Source organism: Helianthus annuus, chromosome 17 (assembly GCF_002127325.2).
Source record: "Helianthus annuus cultivar XRQ/B chromosome 17, HanXRQr2.0-SUNRISE, whole genome shotgun sequence".
Lineage (NCBI taxonomy): Eukaryota > Viridiplantae > Streptophyta > Magnoliopsida > Asterales > Asteraceae > Helianthus > Helianthus annuus.
In genome coordinates, this window is record NC_035449.2 from 12,475,373 (window position 1) to 12,496,335 (window position 20,963).

General features: G+C 37.2%; 4 protein-coding genes across 14 annotated transcripts; 3 read left to right on the forward strand and 1 right to left on the reverse strand.

Moving 5' to 3' along the window:
• The first annotated feature begins 379 nt into the window (after nt 1–379).
• Nucleotides 380–10,024, forward strand: LOC110923640 (fructan 6-exohydrolase). 11 transcript variants are annotated; one of them, XM_035986700.1, is made up of 13 exons: nt 382–801; nt 930–975; nt 1,509–1,774; nt 1,945–1,972; nt 2,210–2,472; nt 3,201–3,306; nt 3,798–4,659; nt 4,803–4,811; nt 5,658–6,511; nt 6,590–6,748; nt 6,832–7,070; nt 9,464–9,554; nt 9,635–10,024. In XM_035986700.1, exons 7-13 carry the CDS (start codon nt 4,497–4,499, stop codon nt 9,842–9,844), a joined length of 1,725 nt encoding a protein of 574 aa, XP_035842593.1. In that variant the 5' UTR covers nt 382–801; nt 930–975; nt 1,509–1,774; nt 1,945–1,972; nt 2,210–2,472; nt 3,201–3,306; nt 3,798–4,496; the 3' UTR covers nt 9,845–10,024. The 11 variants fall into 11 exon arrangements, with proteins under 11 accessions (XP_035842587.1, XP_035842590.1, XP_035842592.1 ...); XM_035986693.1 differs by having other exon boundaries at nt 383–843; XM_035986692.1 differs by having other exon boundaries at nt 382–843; nt 1,945–2,472.
• LOC110923644 lies at nt 9,933–12,353 on the reverse strand. Its single transcript, XM_022167714.2, has 5 exons — nt 12,176–12,353; nt 12,012–12,099; nt 11,723–11,834; nt 10,317–11,054; nt 9,933–10,229 (listed from the first exon to the last, which is right to left on the reverse strand). The coding sequence occupies exons 1-5, from the start codon at nt 12,333–12,335 to the stop codon at nt 10,113–10,115; spliced, it is 1,215 nt and encodes a 404-aa protein (XP_022023406.1). The 5' UTR covers nt 12,336–12,353; the 3' UTR covers nt 9,933–10,112.
• A 2,070-nt stretch (nt 12,354–14,423) lies between these two features.
• On the forward strand, nt 14,424–17,418 carry LOC110923643 (fructan 6-exohydrolase). The gene is made up of 7 exons (XM_022167713.2): nt 14,424–14,600; nt 14,728–14,736; nt 15,238–16,091; nt 16,170–16,328; nt 16,408–16,646; nt 16,914–17,004; nt 17,082–17,418. The coding sequence occupies exons 1-7, from the start codon at nt 14,495–14,497 to the stop codon at nt 17,283–17,285; spliced, it is 1,662 nt and encodes a 553-aa protein (XP_022023405.1). The 5' UTR covers nt 14,424–14,494; the 3' UTR covers nt 17,286–17,418.
• Nucleotides 17,419–17,435: 17 nt separating this feature from the next.
• Nucleotides 17,436–20,774, forward strand: LOC110923642 (fructan 6-exohydrolase). The gene is made up of 7 exons (XM_022167712.2): nt 17,436–18,390; nt 18,513–18,521; nt 18,657–19,510; nt 19,596–19,754; nt 19,821–20,059; nt 20,234–20,324; nt 20,413–20,774. Exons 1-7 carry the CDS (start codon nt 18,285–18,287, stop codon nt 20,617–20,619), a joined length of 1,665 nt encoding a protein of 554 aa, XP_022023404.1. The 5' UTR covers nt 17,436–18,284; the 3' UTR covers nt 20,620–20,774.
• Nucleotides 20,775–20,963: the final 189 nt, after the last annotated feature.

Sequence of the window (20,963 nt, forward strand, 5' to 3'; positions counted from 1 at the left end):
TTCTAATCTATCATCATAATCATACTCACTAAATCCCACTAATAGTAAACCTAAGGTAAGGTAAAAGGAAGGTAAGATGAAGACAACCTTACATCTACCTCTTAGGAATAGAAAGACTCCTTCCAGTGGGACCCTCGACTTGATAGTAGTTTTGTATCAAGCATTGGAAATGAGACACATAATACTCAGCAATCGGGACAAATGCTGATTTGTGCATGTACCCCTTGTCTTTTAGCTATCAACGCCACCACATGATGCATGATTAGTCATCCGCCGCTTTTAACATTATTTTCACAAAATTAGTAAAATAACGTTAAAATTAGTACATTTTCAATTTTGCCATATCAAGTCCCACACATATCTATAATACTATAAAAAGGAGAAGTGATGTACAAAAATGTAATTTGACTAGGGGTACACATTTTTAAGAAGCATGTACAAGGGACTGCAAGCTGGTAGAAGAAGAAGTTCAGCAGACTTTTAAGACGCTCCAGGGGCAGGCTAGGGATTTCACCCATGAACCCTAATATCCCATTATATAGCATGTAAATGAATCTTGCAATGAAGACGTGAAGATAGAAAGGCAGATTGAATGTGAATAATGGTGGGAGTCTCCAGGTTGCAGATGAAGCATCGGTGTGTTTCAATTTCATCTCAAGTTCATCATGGTTGAAACACACAAGACACATCTCACCAATTTTGAATGCCAGAGCAACACAAAGTTTCAACAACAACACTGATTTAGACTGTTATTTGTTTGATTTCTTCAATTTCATCTCATCAATCCGACCACCTGCTTAGGTTTTCCTCAACTCTTCTGCTGTACAGAGTCATCACCGGCAGGTCGCCGCCCTGAACCATTTAGGGTTTAAGCATTTAGGGTTTATCTCATTAGTGCTTACTTCGTCTTTTTTATTTTGATTGTTCAGGTTTTGGCTGTTGATTTTGCTCTCTAAGCAAGGGTTTGTTGTTGAGGTATATTGCGTTTTATTAAAAAAAAATCTTATTTGTATGCTGAGTGTTATTTACTACTAATACATGACTGTTTATTGATCAGATGTGTTATCTTTGTTGTGTATTTTGTGCTAAGTTAATTAATTCTGAACGATTTGGTTGTACCAAAGTACTTATTTACTGTTATATCATATATATATGGGTATTTGCTGATTAGAACTACACTCCTGTTTATGTTATTTATTTTATACAAGTACCATTCAGTTAATAGTTTATTTGATTGCCACTTGTTGATTTTTGATGTGTTTCTATGGGTTTTTGGCTTCAGTCTCTGTTTGTTTATCTAAGATTTTACTGGTTTCCTTCCATCATCAAGTTTTATTTCTTGATTATGTAAGGGTGTTTAGAGTTCTGCTTTAGATCATTTATTATCTACATTGCTGCTATTTGTTAATTTTCTAATTTTTCTTTGTATGATATAGCAATTTTATGACCATGATAATATTTGTTTTGAATACTGTTTATGGGTTGTTGACTTCTTTTGTTCTTTATAGTAATCCAATATGGATTCAGATTTCAGAAACATGTAAGGGTGGGGCTACGGATGTTTTACCACAACCACCACCTGTTCCAGAAGACCTCGTTCCAATCAAAGCTGAGCCAGAAGCCAAGAAGAAGGTCATGCGTGTACCCATGGCTAGGACGGACTCCAACGACCTGAAACATCAAATCATATATTGGTTTCTTGTGATGTAGCGAGAACCATTTGGTTTGTCGTAGCATCTTTGATAGCCATCTTCCCAGCCAACGGTCACTAGCGGTAAGATTTTTAACGGTCGAGGACAAATTAAAAAGAAATCTGTGGGGTAAAAACTGAACTGAATTAGAATTCGGTTGTCAAGTTAGTTTTGCCAACTTCGTCGACTAGATTTATTTTCGACCAAAAAGTATTCAATCTTTAAACTTTTATTGTCGTGTGAACCTTTGCAGATTGAGAAGCCTTTGCATTGACATGGTGGTAGGCTTGAGCATAATTAAACAAACCAATATGTTTGTGTTTATAGTAGTAGACATTGGTCAACGATGACAATCATATGCTATTACCTGATCATTTGTCAAATTTAGTAAATACAAATATCATCAGCTGATTGATATTTGATAATTTATCAATGTTTGAGCATGTGGCATGTGTAAAATTTGATGAACTTTTGTTGTACTGATTTTACTTTTTGGTTCACTGACTGTTCTTTGCCAGATGGATAGGAGAACCAGTGGGTTAAATCTGACTGGAAGCAAGATGAGAACATTGCTGGGAAGTGGAATTATTAATTATACATCTGGCAAATGGAATACGAATGCGAAAATATATTACAAAAATGATTTTTTAAGGTGTTTGTTTATATATGGTCAGTGTTGATTATTTTTTTAATCTATTTGTTTATTTTTGCAGTCATTTTTAGTGATGCTAAGGCACAAGAAGCGTGTTGGGTAAACAGGAAATGACACTGAAACTCAAAGGTAAGCCGCTAGAAGTTTTGTTGGTCTCTTAGTGTCGAAAATTTCAACCAATTTATTTGAAATTTGGCTACCTTAGGCTAGGTTCAACTCAATGGGCCCATGGGGTCAAACGATAAAATTTGAATTAAATGGGCAAAGCCTAGCCCGAACTGTTATTCAAATGTTTTCTACACCTATAATTGATTTGTTAAGGAAAAATGGATATTCATTTTAACACCATACTTGTATATTTATATTTGATAAATTAATCTAATACTCAAAATGACTCAAAAATGTTGAGATGGGTCAAACCGGCCCGAATTGTTTCAAACCACATTTAAAACTGACCTTTATCACCCAAGCTCCACTGATAATTTGCAAGCTAGGGAAAGTTTATGTTGGGTGCAAATGAGCCGAGCCGAGCCCGAGCTCGACCAGGCTCGAGCTCGTTTAACTTATGAGAGCTTAACGAGCTTTATTTTAGGCTCAAGCTCGGCTCGGGCTCGATAAGGCTCGGCTCGTTTCGAACTTTTTCTCGAGCCGATAGCTCGCGAGCCGCTCGGCTCGTTTGCACCCCTAATAAGTGCACATTATTTAAGTCAATGATGATATTTTATAAAATATTATATAAGCACAAATCATTACAAATATGATTACCACATCAGCATAATTTTAAGTTTTATAAATTACTATATTTACTTGTTTATCAATCTTTGATGAATACAATAATCATGTTCTGTTCTTGGAAGCTCTGGAAATATTGGTCAAGATCAACTGCCCAAATGCTACTCAGAGTTCTTATTAATGATTGCAGCCCATCTATATCAATAGATAACATCAGGCTTAATAAATGAGGTATGGTTTATCTATGCATTTATAAACAAACGTTACTTTTGTATTGATTTAATTAAGGATTTGCTTGTTTTTATTTTGTTAGTGATCTTTAGCATCTTGTTGAAGTTGTTTGGTGGGAAAACCAAAAAGGACCAAACTCAGGCTTCTCTTTCTATGTATAGTTAAAGGTCGTGGTTACGTGGTTACGGCTGGTGGGCCGGGTAACATGTAGAAATGGCCACTTTGGTTAATTTGATTAAAAAAATAGTAGTATGGATAATGGTGCCCCCTTCACCCTTAGTCTTTGGGCTCATAATTGTGTGACCTTAGCTTTTCTTTTAAGTATTTTTTGATTTCACATGTTTGATATAAAAGAGAAAAGAGAACAGTTGGGTGATGATCCATTAACAAGCAAATGGGTTGAAGTTGTGACCCATTAACAAGCAAATGGTCCAGGTTCAACTCGTGTCCATGTTGGTTGATTTATGAACCTGGTAATTTTGATTTTATAGGCACCGAAGGTGAATGCGGTGCCAGAAAAAAAAGGAAGAAGGGGAGGCGTCAAACGCAGCCCACGACGAAGGTGAAGAAGAAGAGAAAATTGAGGGAGTAGTGGTGGCGGCTCCTCGTAGAATGACAAGACGCGATATCTAATGACAGATGCACTGTTGAAGAATCTATAGTTAGTAGCTTTCTTTGAGTGGTTTAATTGTTCGGTTCGGTTAAGGTTGGTTTAATTCGGTTATATACTCACTCCTAGAACATACATATACTTGTAATACTAAAGCAGTCAGCTAGACTTTCTCTGCGTATGTTTGACCTTATAGGTTCAATGACTATTTTTTGTTGAATGACATAAAATGTTAGAAACCCGGAATAGGTTGTCGTTCGTGATAGACATAATATTTAAATTTGATATAAGTCGGAACACCCGCCGCAACGCGCGGGCATTCCCACTAGTATATGTTATATGCACACAACATAGTATACTTAAATAGGTGATGTTTGTTAACACTATAAATATAAATATACAAATGAGTGATGCTAAATAAATGCATAAAAATAATCAATATAACTATTATATACTAAATTAGTGACTTTGGTGGACCAGATCTAAAAGAGGGTTATATATTAACTTGACTAGATCTAAAAGAGGGTTATATATTAACTTGATCATAATCTTAAACTTGCAACACTTGAGTTTACCACTGATGATGCCAACTGCCACTCTCACTCTCTTTCTAATATTCCTGACGCTTGGCTTCCACCATGTCCGATCAAACACTCTCACGCCGGAATCACTTCCTTCTTCTCCGCCGGAGCAGCCTCACCGTACGGCGTTCCACTTTCAACCTCCCCAAAACTGGATGAATGGTAACCTTTTCTTCTTACTTTTCACTTTTTTTTTTACTTTTTCCACTCCCACGTTTCTCTAACTTTCGCGACGGTTTCATTATTTTGCGACGATGAACATGCATGTTTGATCGTTTGACTGGCGGATATTTCAATGCTCACAGATCCTAACGGTACGTAGTAATTTCCTCTGTTTATTGAATAAAAAGTTGTTAATCATAGTAGTTATCGATTTTTTTTTCACATATTTACTCCTTCAATTCTAAAATCAGATCTTTAAAAGTGAAAAGATTAACCATCTGTTTTATTAACTGCTTGGTGCTTAATAATAATAAAGGTGTACATTTCCTTTTTTTTGGCAAAACCGGTTCAGGTTGTAAAGCGAATAGCTTTGGTAACTTTGGTAAAAAAACCGGTTTGACTTTTGAGCCTTTTTTTGGCAAAACCGGTTCAGGTTGTAAAGCGAATAGGTTTGGTAACTTTGGTAAAAAAACCGGTGTGACTTTTGAGTTAAAACCGGTTCGGGTCACAAACCGGTTATGGAGGAAAATATTCGAACCTTATACATATCGGTTTAGGTTGGGTTAAAACCGATTTTTAAATCGGTTCAGGTCCAAACCAGTTTCAGTAACGAGAATAGGAATCGAGGCGGTTTAGGTTGGGTTGGAATCGGTTTGGGTCAAGCCGGTTTTAGCTGGGTATCGGGTCAGGTTAGGAAACCGGTTTGGGTAACTTTGTTTGAAACCGTTTCGGGTCATAAACCGGTTATGAAGGAAAATAGTCTAACCTTATACAAATCGGTTTAGGTCGGGGTTACCGGTTTTTCAAGTTGGTTCAGGTCCAAACCGGCTTCAGTAACGAGAGTAAGAACCGATATACAAACTGGCGGTTTCGGTCGGGTAGGAATTGATTTGGGTCAAACCGATTTTAGATGTGGTATCGGGTCGGGTTAGGAACCGGTTTAAATCCAAACTGGCTTTTCTGTACATCTCTGTGCTTAATGTTGATGATGTATCCAGGACCAATGTACTACAATGGACTGTACCATCTGTTTTATCAGTACAATCCATCTGGCCCGCTCTTTGCTGAGCATATGTATTGGGCACATTCGGTGTCACATGACTTGATCAACTGGACCCCACTCGACATCGCCATTGCCCCAGCCGAACCCTTTGACCTCATCAGTTGCTGGTCTGGCTCAGCCACAATCCTCCCTGGAAACAAACCGGTCATGCTATACACCGGAATTGACTCCGAAAACCGCCAAGTCCAAAACCTTATTGAACCGAAGAACTTATCGGATCCATATCTTCGAGAATGGGTCAAGTACACTGGCAATCCGGTCATAAACCTCCCGGATGGGATTCAACATGATGACTTTAGAGACCCAACCACTGCGTGGCTTGCAGACGACGGAAAATGGAGGATAATTGTTGGAAGTCAGAAAGACAAGAAGGGAATCGCGTTTCTGTACCAATCTGAGGATTTTGTTAACTGGAGTATGCATGAGTCACCACTGCATGAAGTTGCAGGTACTGGTATATGGGAATGCCCTGACTTTTTTCCGGTGTGGGTTGATAGCACCAATGGGGTTGATACATCCGTAATGAACTCTAGAGTGAAGCACGTGTTGAAGGTGGGATTGTTTGATTATCAAAAAGACTACTACATGATCGGGGATTACAATTTTGTGAACGAAAACTATGTTCCTCAAAATGAACTAACGCTTGGTACATTGAGATATGATTACGGGAAGTATTATGCTTCGAAGTCGTTCTTTGACCCTGTGAAAAATAGAAGGATCTTGTTGGCTTGGGTGAATGAATCTGATTCTCAAGCAGATGATGTTGCTAAAGGATGGTCCGGAGTTCATGTAATCATACGTTAGTTTATTCAAATTTTGTTAATTATACTTTTTTAATGAAATCATCAATTTGCTAATGACATGCAGTCATTTCCAAGGAGTATTTGGCTCGATAAAAAGCAGAAGCAGCTCGTACAATGGCCTATCAAGGAGATTGAAACGTTATATGAAAACGAAGCTACTGTTCAAAATAAGAATCTTGAAGATGGATCATCACATGAAATTTTGGGCATAACTGCATGGCAGGTAACGACATAAAGTCTCAACGGTCCAACTTTGTTTTGGGGTTCTTTTGTACTCGTATGTATGCGGTGTTTGTTATTTTATAGGTGGACGTGAAGCTTTCGTTCAAACTTAATAATTTAGAAGAGGCCGAGAAACTGGACCCGAGTGGGGTTGACCCGCAACTTGTTTGCAGTGAAATGGATGCATCGAAGAAAGGCAAATTCGGCCCGTTTGGTCTGTTAGCTTTGGCTTCCCATGACTTGACTGAACAAACTGCAATCTTCTTTCGGGTTTTCCAAAATAATGGACGATACATTGTGCTAATGTGCAGCGATCAAAGCCGGTTAGTTTTCTTCAACTCGGTTATCTATATTATAACCTTCTTCATGTTGGAAGTCCGATGATCGAGTGGCAGCAGAAGTTGACGACACAGATGGATTATAAAGAGAATCCATATTGTCATAAACAAGAGAACCAAATTGAATATGCATTATCGATTGAAAACAGGGAATAACAGAAAGGAATTGGACAGTTCTTAGGGGATATTAAGAATGTCTTGATACCGGTTATGGTTCCCGGCAAAGCATATTTATACATATCAGTTTTGGCGGTTAAGATAAGGCGGGTAAACAATATTCAGTTATTTTGAAATGGATTCCCGCTTATCTTTCAACCGTTGATAATTATATCCTTAACTAACATAATACGCTAACCTAATTATATGTCCGAGTGAGTAATACGAATTAATTACATAAACATAACATAGTTTAATACTTCTAACATAACCCCCTTAAACTAGGTTATGTTTGAATGACCGATCCAGCACACTTTTGTTTGCTTCTTCCACAGCCCACCTTGCATAATCGAAATTGAAACGCTTTCTCCTTTTTCCTTTGTTCCAATCTTCATCGTCAATCCTTGTGAACAGTGCTGCTTGTCCCATTCCTGCAGTTTCTTGTGCAATTCCTTGCTGGACACCTTCTGCATTTGTGGATACCCTCTGCTGACTTTCGGGAAGTCTCCCTTCTTCAACAACAACCTCTTTATCCTGCATTTTCTTCTGAAATTGATTGAAATTATAGTAATATTCCAAGATATCGAGATACATGGCATATGTTGTTCTCATGTAATCTCCGTCTTCGTAATTAAAACCCATATCCTTCGCTATTGCAGGCCACATGTTGTTTGTTGTTACTGTTTTGTATCCTCCATCCGCGGCTACCAACAAGAATAAGCTTAACAGATTAACCTTTTTCTTATGCAATGCAACTGGTGGAACCGGTCGACTCGTGATTTCCATATAGTTAAATAAAAACCATTTAACTAATTCTTCAAATTTTGAATCAAGCATATGTTTATACTTGATCACAAATTCACGGTCATCTAATAAATTTATGAATGCAATGCAATCATCAAATTCATTAAATTCCATGTTCTTGACGATCATCATACTCCAATCTGTTTCGTGTGAGGACAAATCCAAATCTTCGAAATATGAATTTAGATACCTTTCCTTGAACTCATTGTCATATACATTTTCTTCGATAATATTCTGTTTCTCTTGTAAACCTATTTCTTCTTCTCTTGTTAACCCACTTGTTTCATTTATAGAGTTGTCAACCGGGATAGAGAACATCGGATAGATCTTACAAGTGTCACCGGTTTTGTTAACGGTAAAACCTTGCATGGTTAATTGATCCATACTCAAAACGTTTCTATCTAATTCCGGTGAATAGAAAACACTTTGAATTCTCATAGTTTCATTTCCTGTTTTGATTTCAATCGAACCAACCCCACGAGTGAATAAGAAATTATTTTCACCGGTTTGTGTATCAACCCCGATTATGTGTTTAATTCGTTTAAACACATTTAAATTTCCGGCCATATGGTGTTTAAATACAGAACTAACGTACCAAATATCGCTCCATAGCCCGCCTTCGGTACCCACTACAATCATCTCTTGATGATTACTGAAATCTCCTCTTTGATTCTGTATACCCGCATTCACCGCTTGCCGGATTAATTGTACCGCTTCATCCGTTTCTTTCTTATTACACTTGTAAATTTGATGCCCCGGTTGGTGACAGTAAAAACATGTTTTTACTCGCTGAAATCGCTTATTATTGTTCTTCATTTCATCCGTGCAGTGTTGACAGGGCAACATAGTGGATGTCGGTTTCAGATCAGTCATCGGCATCTTCCCTTTCGTTGCTCTGATACCACTTTGTTGGAAGTCCGATGATCGAGTGGCAGCAGAAGTTGACGACACAGATGGATTATAAAGAGAATCCATATTGTCATAAACAAGAGAACCAAATTGAATATGCATTATCGATTGAAAACAGGGAATAACAGAAAGGAATTGGACAGTTCTTAGGGGATATTAAGAATGTCTTGATACCGGTTATGGTTCCCGGCAAAGCATATTTATACATATCAGTTTTGGCGGTTAAGATAAGGCGGGTAAACAATATTCAGTTATTTTGAAATGGATTCCCGCTTATCTTTCAACCGTTGATAATTATATCCTTAACTAACATAATACGCTAACCTAATTATATGTCCGAGTAATACGAATTAATTACATAAACATAACATAGTTTAATACTTCTAACACTTCAGGGGGTGGCAGCCGTCTCATGTTCAAATCCAGCTTCCACTGGTGATGATTTTTTATATCCTGTATATAGTTTAAATGCTAACCAATTAACCTATCCAAAACATTAAATATTCTAGGTCTTCTACAAGGAACGGGCTTGATAAAACGACATATGGAGCATTTGTCGACATAGATCCTCAACAAGATGAAATTTCACTTAGAACCTTGGTGGGTAATTGGTAAACTTATCTTTTCGGGAAGTTTTTAAATTTTAAGATCTAATGTAGTTTTGTTTGGGATATGCGCAGATAGATCACTCGATCGTCGAGAGCTTTGGAGGAGGAGGAAAGACGTGCATCACAGCTAGGGTTTACCCAACATTAGCCATTAAAGACGAAGCCCATTTGTTTGCATTTAACAATGGAACAGAAAGCGTGTTGATCACCGAGCTGAGTGCTTGGAGTGTGAAGAAAGCTCGGATTAACACCGAAGAAAATGTTGGGCGTGCAAGTCAATAATCCGAAGAAGATGTTTTGTTATACTGGAAGCAGTTAATTACCTTGCTTAATTACTTTATAATTAAGTAACATAAGCTTCCACGACCGATGAACAAAAAGTGCACATTGTTGATGATCAATTTCGGTTTACATAAGCAATAGTTTAGCATCCTATGTTATCTGATCAGCCATTTGAATATATCATTCAAATCCATATATATATATATATATATATCAATGATCAGCATCAGCTATAGAATACAAACACTTTAATATATCAACGCACAACTCAAAAGCGATAACTTCCCCCGCTTGACCTTGAACTAGGAGCATAGGTTGTCGACACGGATTTCCTTCCCAACGATGTTCCAGCTTGACGGAAGTGAACCGAGTCTCTTTTACTTTCCTGTGAATCATAAGACATTGTATGATCATAAAAGTCGAATCTGTTTCTAAAATTGAATTATACGGTGAACAAGAGGTAAATCGATACCATATCTAGTGAACCCTGGGACATGAGCCTGCCATAACCATTGATCGAACCGTTGAGTTTCTTCTCTTCGGTGCCTGATTTTCTCGCATTCATAAGCTTATCCACCATCCTGCTTCCAAGAATCTGCGCTCCGTTTCCTGTTTGAAACATTCTATTGCTACCCTTCAGAGCGTTCACGGTGGCCATACTTTCTTCACTGGTGGGAGCCACTTTTCGACCTCTGGTAACACTCGGTGAACACGACTGCCTTCTTGCTGCTCTCATGTTCGACACCTCAGGCTTCTGGCTAGCAACCGTGAGAGCGTTTCGAGTTGTTTGGTTAACTACGCGGCCTCTTGTAGCCGAAATGGACCGATCCGTTCTTAGATTAGGCGGTGTTTCATCTGAAAAGCCAGGAATTTGTGTTATCCGAGATGTTACTACAGGCGAAACCCCTCTGGTTTTCTGTGTGGTTCTTGATTGATTCAGAATCAAACGGTTGTCTCTTTCACTTAACGGTTTTGAAACCGAAGTTGTGTTAGTGAGATCAGTAACACTACTCTTGTGGACACTGGTGATCAATGGGATTGGAGCGGTTTTTATGTTCTTTTTCTGATCAATGAACAAACCGCTTGAACGTCCGCTAGGGGTTACCGATCTTGCAGGAATCCTTGGTCTAGGATTAGGTGTTTTCGGCTTTCCTGAATTAGATCCAATGTTTATCTGTTTTGTTTCTTTCTCCTCTGGTTTTCCTGCAAACTGCGGTTGGTGTTAGGCCATAAAAAAAATTCCAGCATATGACTGATATGTGGCTGGAACTTGGGTGGAGTCAAAAGCGCTGTAGGTTCGGTCCCAATGAACCTTTTCATAAGTATATGGGTCGAGATCATAGTTGTTAAAAACCATCGCCTCTTGCGCCTAGGCCCATTTTTCAGGCGAGGCGAGGCAGTTGCGCCTTAAGTCGAGGAAATTGCGCTTTAATTCTCAAGGAGATGGTTGAGGTGCACATTCCGGCGAGATTCCTAGATTCCGGAGAGTTTCCGGCCAAATTTTCTAAATTCTGGCAAGACTCTAGCCAGATCCGTACTTTTATCTAAGGAAAACTACTTTTCTACACTAATACACTAATATTTTAGAACTTTTGGTACTAAATAAATGATATAAAGTGTTATATAATAGATTTTGTTTATTTTATTTAAAGAATAGTATTCTTTTTCTAATACATAATATATTTTTATTTTTTTTTCATTATGCGCTTTATTTTTCTCAGGTTCTTGCTTTTTTTGCGCTTTGCGCCTAGGCCCCAGGCGAGGCCTATGCACCTTGAGTGTGCCTAGAGCCTTCAATAACTATGGTCGAGATTGCTATATTAGTTATAACAGTTATCGGCAAGGAGAAGCATACACAAGTTTATCACATATACATACCCGAGAAAGTGGTTGGGTGATGGGCAATTCACGTTGAACCACGAGTTCTTGTGCATTTCTCGCTTCCATCTCGATGGATGGAAAGAGAGGCGTGGCAGGTGGCGTCTTCAACCTTCGTTACAAGCACATCAGTTATTTAGTCTATTTTAAACATGTAACTTTCAGTGTGAAACACCTTATGGGTCAAGTATAAGAGGCTAGACCTATTTTACTTGTTACCTTTTAAACTTTTTTTCTTTTTACTTTAACCCTCATGAGATATATATAGAATTTGATGACGACAACTCACCAGTCGTAGTCATTTTTCTCGCTTTCTCCTAGGAATCCAAGACCCGGTCCTTTCTTTGTGGATGCCATCCCATAAAGTGGATAGTTTCCTGCATTCGAAACGATCTCAGTAAGCGATCAAGGTTAGGATTAATAAAAATGTGCATAACCATAACACTCGATCACCATTGGGTTCAAATTCATCGGAAACAGGCAGAAGAAGGCTAACAACTCGGTTTTTGTCACGCTTATGCATCTCTTGGAACAAAAGCAGATCTTCATCTTTGTCTTTGAAGCGGTTTGACAACGGCGCACTCATTTTCCTTCGCTCACGATCACCGTTCATTACAGTTATCTTAGTTAGAGAATATGGATATGTTAGAGAATATGGATATATAACATGTACTATGATTATGGTATTAGTTTGTGTTACTATAAGTAGAGGGGGGACTAGGTGCAGACAAAGTCAAGAGGGCCGGCAGTTTTGATTTATGTTTTTTATGGTGATGAAACCAAAGATTGATGTGGTCTAGGAATGTTGCATTTGGCAATTGATAACCGTAGGGGCTTCACTATATTTTAAATGACTCCTTTCAAATATCTATACTCTATTTTTCAATAAATAATACAAATAATCATGTGTAAAAACTAAAAAGGTATGATTATCAAAAGTTGAAGCATGTGTATTGTATTTATAAATTTTATTACTATGGTTGATAATATGTATTAGAGGAAACAAGGAATTCCAAAATTTTCCATTTATAATAAGCTATATATTTTTTAGGTTGGTGGGAGTGTTTGCCTCCCATGCCAACATACCACAACACTATGTGAGTGTCACATCAGCTTTCACCACTACTTGTCTTTTACTTGACACAACTTGCCAAATCATAGGAAATGCAGCCGCTTTGTAGGCTTCCCATGCCACAACCAATTTTCAAATTAAATAAAAAGAAAAAAACCTAAATAAAATTGTGATTGGTTGGATTTGGAATGGGCCCACGTCTCTCTTGCTCTCTCAATCTCACACACATACACCTGCGGTATCAATCGCAAACCCACACCACCCATTGCCGAACACCACACTTTCCGCACACCATGGAGTGGTGCTTGCCGAGTGGTTTTGGTGTTTTGCCGACACTACTCCCACCACCCTTATTGATTTAAGTTCGGTGACTCCATCCGACCTGACATGATAACTTTGTATATTGAGTTACAGACATCCGGATAACAAAATAAATGACATCCAAATATTGTGTCTGTCTTTGTTAATCCTCCAACGAGTCAAAATTATAATATGTTAGGAGCATTCAATGTTGTCGATTGCTTTTAATTTGACCCCAAATTGTATATAAGTAGTTGAAACATATATGTAAAGTATTAAAGTTTATAGTGTTATCTTCACTGGAAATTGCAGATGCCGCACGGTGTAAAACGTAGTAGTAGTAATATGATATTTTAAGAGATTTATGGCTACATAAACTTCACCAAATTTGTGTGTTTTAGAAATCTTCTTTGTGTGTCTGTTGTAATCACATGTAATTTATAAACGCTAGTGGATTGTTGTGTATGTGCATTTATTAATATTAATAATACTTAATCAAATAACTAAATATATCAAAGAACTTAATTAATACTTAATAATATAACTAAATATATCAAAGAAATAAAAATATTACAAAAAAAAAAAAAAACAGAAAAAAAGCCAGGACTATCGTACCAAATTAGAAAATAAATTTAATTAAACTAAAAACTGGACTATCATAAAAAATTGATAAAAAAATATACAAAACAAAAATGAAAAGGCAAAGTTTTCAACTTTGAATGGATTAGGTATATGTTTAGTCATATATCTTAGACGTACACATGTGACATTACTCACCTCAAAACTTTATGATTTTTATAAGTGAAAAGACATATACAAAACCACACAATTAATTCTATATTTTGTATTAGCTCGTAAGAATTAAACCTTCAACCTTACACTAGAAAGACCACCTTTATATATACACCTCGATACCATCACGTTAAAAAAACCTTTGTTCTATGAAACTTATGATAGATTAACGTTCTAAAAAAACTTATGATAACTCGCCGGATTCAAACAAAAATAAAATAAATGTGAGTTTTTATTTCGTGTTGCTCCAAGTAACTTACCTGGTGTAGCTTAAGCCGCTTAACCAGTTCAAATGATCCACCTGGATATACTATATATTAAAATAACTTTTAAACAACATTATACATCATATTAGTCCTCAAAGAATTGTTTTTTTTTATAAGAAAACACCAAAAAGCTAATGCCTATTTGGAAGATAAAGAAAATAAAGTATGTATCTGAAAGGTGCCACTAGGTGATAAAATAGTACAATATATGCTTAATCATTATAGGCTTACATAATAATTGTGACAAACTATGGTGACTAGACCTAAAGAGGAGTATGATTATAAATCTTGCAACACAAAGCATGATGAGGACAAGAGCCAGTTTTCATTCTAACATTTCTGATGGCTGGCTCTCACCATGTTGGATCGGAATCGAGCCTTGCTTCGCCATCGGATCAGCCTCATCGGACCGCGTTTCACTTTCAGCCTCCCAAAAACTGGATGAACGGTAAGGTTTTGTTCTAGTTTGACTTTTTCTTTCTTCTTCCTTCTATAATATATTACCGGTTTCATTGATATGTTGTGATGATGAACATGGTGCATGATTGATTGGTGGATGTAACTAACGGCCTCAGATCCTAATGGTACGGAATCTCATCACCTACTTTCATTTTTTTTTTCAATTATTGCTTCCTACTTTCCTTTGTTTAAAAAAAATATTATTTTTTGAACGACGGAACTTCTATTAAAAATTATTGCTTTCTAGTTTCCAATCGAACCGTACTAACCACTAAGCAAGATGGCCGGTTTGACTGGTTTAAGATCCAAAAAGTTCAGTTTCACGGTTTGTTTGTCGAATCTGACTTGAAACTTGGAACTAGTCGTGTAAACTGAACTAGTTTTTTACACTTTATCACTTTGTAATATTTCTTTTTATTGTTTGAATATGTACTTACGTATATTATTACAGTCGATATTCATTTTAATATTTTTTTCAACACAAACTGATACTTTACCAAAAAAAAAATCAATTCAAAGCGTCAAACCGAACCATTATTTGCAAGGATTCGAACTTACACTCCTTTTGTGGGGTGTTAAAACCGAACTATTAAACCGTAAAGTTAACACTTGAATGATGCATTCAGGCCCAATGTACTACAATGGAGTCTACCATTTCTTTTACCAACACAACCCATTCGGCCCGCTCTTTAATCCTCAAATGTACTGGGCCCATTCGGTATCGCGTGACTTAATAAACTGGACCCCACTCAACCACGCCTTTGCCCCGACCCAACCCTTCGACATCAACGGTTGTTGGTCTGGCTCTGCCACAATCCTCCCTGGAAACAAACCCGTTATATTATACACTGGACTCGATTCAGAACACCATCAAGTCCAAAACCTCGCGGTCCCAAAAGACTTATCCGATCCATACCTTCAAGAATGGGTCGGGTACACCGGCAATCCTGTAATTAACCTCCCCGACGGAATTCAACATGATGACTTCCGAGACCCAACCACCGCGTGGCTTGCAAACGACGGAAAATGGAGGGTGATCATTGGAAGTCAGAAAGACAAGAAGGGAATCGCGTTTCTTTACCGGTCTGAGGATTTTGTTAATTGGAGTATGCATGAATCACCACTGTATGAAGTTGCAGGCACTGGGATATGGGAATGTCCGGATTTCTTTCCGGTGTGCGTTGATAGCAACAATGGGGTTGATACATCTGTAATGAACTCTAGAGTGAAGCATGTGTTGAAGGTGGGATTGTATGATTATACAAGAGACTACTACTTGATTGGGAGTTATACTCCTGAGAAAGAAAGCTTTGTTCCTCAAAATGAACTAACTCTTGACGCCTTAAGATATGATTATGGAAAGTATTACGCTTCAAAATCGTTCTTTGACCCTGTGAAGAATAGAAGGATCTTAATGGGTTGGGTCAATGAATCTGATTCTGAAACTGATTGCATTGCTAAAGGATGGTCCGGACTTCAGGTAATCATAAACTAATCGACATTTTTAAAGAAATTTACTTTTTTTTAATGAAATCATGAGTTTGCTAATAACATGTAGTCATTTCCAAGGAGTATTTGGCTCGATCAAAACCAGAAGCAGCTCGTACAATGGCCTATTGAGGAAATTAAAATGTTACATGAAAACGAAGTTAGTATTCAAAATATGAACCTTGAAGGTGGATCAATACATGAAATTGTTGGAATAACTGCTTCGCAGGTGAGTCGTCAAGTCCTAACGGTCAAGCTTTTTCGGACTCTTTTGTAGTCGTATGTATGTTGTGTTTGTTACTTTACAGGCGGATGTGAAGATATCATTCAAACTAACTAATTTAGAAAAGGCCGAAGAACTGGACATGAGTGGGATCGACCCACAGGTTTTCTGTAGTGAAATGGATGCGTCAAAAAAAGGCAAATTCGGTCCATTTGGACTATTAGCTTTGGCTTCCCATGACTTGTTTGAACAAACTGCAATCTTTTTTCGGGTTTTCCAAAATAATGGACGATACACTGTGCTAATGTGTAGTGATCAAAGCCGGTCAGTTTTCTTTAACTCAAGTGTCTTCATTGCTTAATATGGTACCCAAATGGGTTTTGATGGTTATAAAAAAAGAATATATCTATGTTATCTAGAACCAGCTTCTCTATTCCTACGGGGTAGAGGTAGGGCTGTCTACATCTTACCCTCCTCAGACCCTACCTTAGCTTTGCTATTGGTGGGATTTACTGAGTATGATTATGATGATCTATGTTATATATTTCTAATGCTAACCAAATAATGTGTCCAAAACTTTACATATGTCAGGTCTTCTACAAGAAACGGACTTGATAAAACGACATATGGAGCATTTGTCGACATAGATCCTCAACAAGATGAAATTTCACTCAGAACTTTGGTGGGTGATAATAAGTAAACTTTTTCTTAAGTATTTGAATTTATGCTCTAATGTAGTTTTGTTTGGGATATACACAGATAGATCACTCGATCGTTGAGAGCTTTGGAGGGGGAGGAAAGACGTGCATCACGGCTAGGGTTTACCCAACATTAGCCATTGGAGACGATGCCCGTTTGTTTGCATTTAACTATGGAACAGAAAGTGTGTTGATCTCTGAGCTAAGTGCATGGAGTGTGAAGAAAGCTCGGATTAACATCGAAGAAACTATTGGTTGTACGTAGATCCATAATCTGATGAAGATCGTTGATTCATCTCATTCTAGGAAGTGTGTATTATATTGGAAGGAGTTAATTACCCGGCATAATTAGTTAATTACAAATATTTAGCAAATAAAAACAGGACTATAGTAACAAACTGATAAAATGCTTTTTTTTTTTTTTTTTTTTTTTTTGTTGAACGGTTAATAAAAAATTATTTAGCAAACAACAATGTAAAGACATGTCTAACAATAAGATTACATCACATGGTAAGATCAAAGACAAAGTTTCAAAATTCGAATGGATTAGGTATATTTTTAGACATGTATTTTCTACTCAACTAAAGATTTTTTTTTTATTTGTGAAAGTAAAAAAATTATATAAGACCACTTTTATATATAAACAAGATTCGATTTCGTTGAACAACCTTTTTTTTCTAACAAACTTATGATAAATCCGCGTTCTAGGAAACTTAAGATAAATTTCCACATCAAACAAAATTAAAATAAATGTGACCTTTTATTTCTTGTTGCCTAAGTAGTCGTTTACTTAATCAGGCTTAATCCGCTTAACTAGTCAAATGATCTCGATCTTAGAGATCGTTGGCGCAGGTTTGTGTTTTTAATGAAATTCGCCTTCAAAAAAAAAGTCAAATGATCCGATCGGATATACTAAAATAACTTTTAAACAATATTATACATCTCATAAGTCATCGATGAATTGTTTTTTTAATAAGAAAACACTAAAACTTGACGTGTAATTTGGATGATCATCTGAATATGGTATGTATTTGAAGGTGCCACTAGGTAATAAAATAGTAGAATTAATTGAGATATGCTTTATTAATCGTCATAAACTTCCATAATAAGTAATAAACACGGTTTGCCAACTAGACTCTTACAATTTTATATGTTGACTTTGATTGAGTTGACCTAAAGAGGGGCATGCTATAAATCTTGCAATACCAAAGTATGATGAGGACAACTGCCATTTTTCATTCTAACATTCATTCTAACATTTGTGATGGCTCCCCCTCACCATGTTGGATCGGAATCACGTCTTGCTTCGCCATCGGACCAGCCTTATCGGACGTCGTTTCACTTTCAAGTTCCCAAAAATTGGATGAATGGTAAGTGTTTCTTCTAGTTTTGACATTGTTTTTCTTCCTTATCTAAATAAAGTTATGGTTTCATTGATATGTGATAATGAACATGGTGCATGACTGATTGGTGGATGTAACAATGGGTGCAGATCCTAATGGTACGTAATCTCATGACTACCTACTGTTGATTGTTGTTTCATACTTTTCTTTGTTTATTGAATAAATTAGGTTGTTAATCATTGTAGTTTGTTAATATCAAAGCTAGAAAGTTAACACTTAATTGATGCATCCAGGACCAATGTACTACAACGGAGTCTACCATTTCTTTTATCAACACAACCCATCCGGACCGCTCTTTCATCCTCGAATGTACTGGGGCCATTCGGTATCACGTGACTTGATAAACTGGACCCCACTCGACCCAGCTTTTGCCCCAACTGAACCCTTCGACATTAACGGTTGTTGGTCCGGCTCTGCCACAATCCTCCCTGGAAACAAACCTGTCATGTTGTACACAGGACTCGATACTGAAAACTGCCAAGTCCAAAACCTTGCTGTCCCAAAAGACTTATCTGATCCACATCTTCGAGAATGGGTCAAGCATACCGGCAATCCCATCATTAACGTCCCTGATGGGATTAAACATGATGACTTCCGAGACCCAAGCACAGCCTGGCATGCAGACGACGGAAAATGGAGGATAATTGTCGGTAGTAGGAGAGAAGGGACGGGAATGGCGTTTCTTTATCGATCTGAGGATTTTGTAAACTGGAGTATGTGGGAATCACCACTTTATGAAGTTGCTGGCAGTGGGATATGGGAATGCCCTGATTTCTTTCCGGTGTGCGTTGATAGCAACAATGGGGTTGATACATCTGTAATGAACTCTAGAGTAAAGCATGTGTTGAAGATGGCAGCGTTCGATTGTGGAAGAGACTACTACTTGATCGGTAATTACAATCCGGAGAATGAACACTTTGTTCCTCAGAGTGAACTAACTCTTGGCTCCTTGCGATATGATTATGGGAAGTTTTATGCGTCGAAATCATTCTTTGACCCCGTAAAAAACAGAAGAATCTTGATGGGTTGGGTCAATGAATCCGATTCTGATGAAGATGCTCATGCTAAAGGATGGTCTGGACTTCAGGTAATCATAGATTAATAGATTAACTGACATTTTTTAAAGAAATTTATTTATTTTATAAAATCATTAATATGCTAATAACATGCAGTCATTTCCAAGGAGCATTTGGCTTGATCAAAACCAAAAGCAGCTAGTACAATGGCCTATTGAGGAATTTAAAATGTTACATGAAAACGAAGTTAGTTTTAAAAATAAATCTCTTGAAGCTGGATCATTACATGAAATTTTGGGCATAACTGCTTCGCAGGTAAGTCATTAACTTTGTTTTGGTCTCTTTTGTAGTCGTATGTATGTCATGTTTGTTATTTTACAGGCGGATGTGAATGTATCATTCAAACTAACTAATTTAGAAGAGGCTGAAGAACTAGATCTGAGTGGGATCGACCCACAGGTTTTCTGCAGTGAAATGGATGCATCAAAGAAAGGCAAATTCGGCCCGTTTGGAATATTAGCTTTGGCTTCCCATGACTTGAGTGAACAAACTGCAATCTCTTTTCGGGTTTACAAAAATAATGGACGATACACAGTGCTAATGTGCAGTGATCAAAGCCGGTTAGTTTTCTTCAACTCATGTATCTCCATTATATCCTTCTAAGGGCGGCGCAATAGTCCTCTCTGGCATGCATAGCTTTAACCCCTTCATTGGCGGATCTTGAACTTATTTTTCGGTAATTGGGGGGGGGGGTTAGTTTTCTTCAACTCATGTATCTCCATTACATATTTCAGGTCTTCCACAAGGAACGGGCTTGATAAAACAACATATGGAGCATTTGTTGACATAGATCCTCAACAAGATGAAATTTCACTTAGAACCTTGGTGCGTAGTTAATGGTTAAACTTTTTTTTTCTTTCTTGAAGTTTTTTTAACTTAAGCTCTAATGTATTTTTATTTGGGATATATACAGATAGATCACTCGATCGTTGAGAGCTTTGGAGGAGGAGGAAAGACATGCATCACAGCTAGGGTTTACCCAACATTAGCTATTGGAGATGAAGCCCATTTGTTTGCATTTAACTATGGAACAGAAAGTGTGTTGATCTCTGAGCTAAGTGCTTGGAGTGTAAAGAAAGCACATATTAACATTGAAGAAACTAATGGGGGTGCATATTAATAATCTGAAGAAGATGGTTAGTTCATGTCATTTGGAGAGTTGTGAATTATATTGGAGCAGTTAATTATCTTGTTTAATGACTTTATTTAAATACTTGTTCATGATTATCAACACTACGTTATTAAATAAAATAAGTTTACAAGTTTAGCAGCTTATGTTATTTGAGTTTCCATTAGACTATTAGAGTATATGATTTGGATCCACTTATATATTATTGATCAGTTATAGAATACAAACACTTCAACTGTATTCAAACACAACTCCAAACAGGTAACTTCCCCCGCTTGACCTTGAACTAGGAGCATAGGTTCTAAACATAGATTCCCAAAGTTGTTCCAACTTGA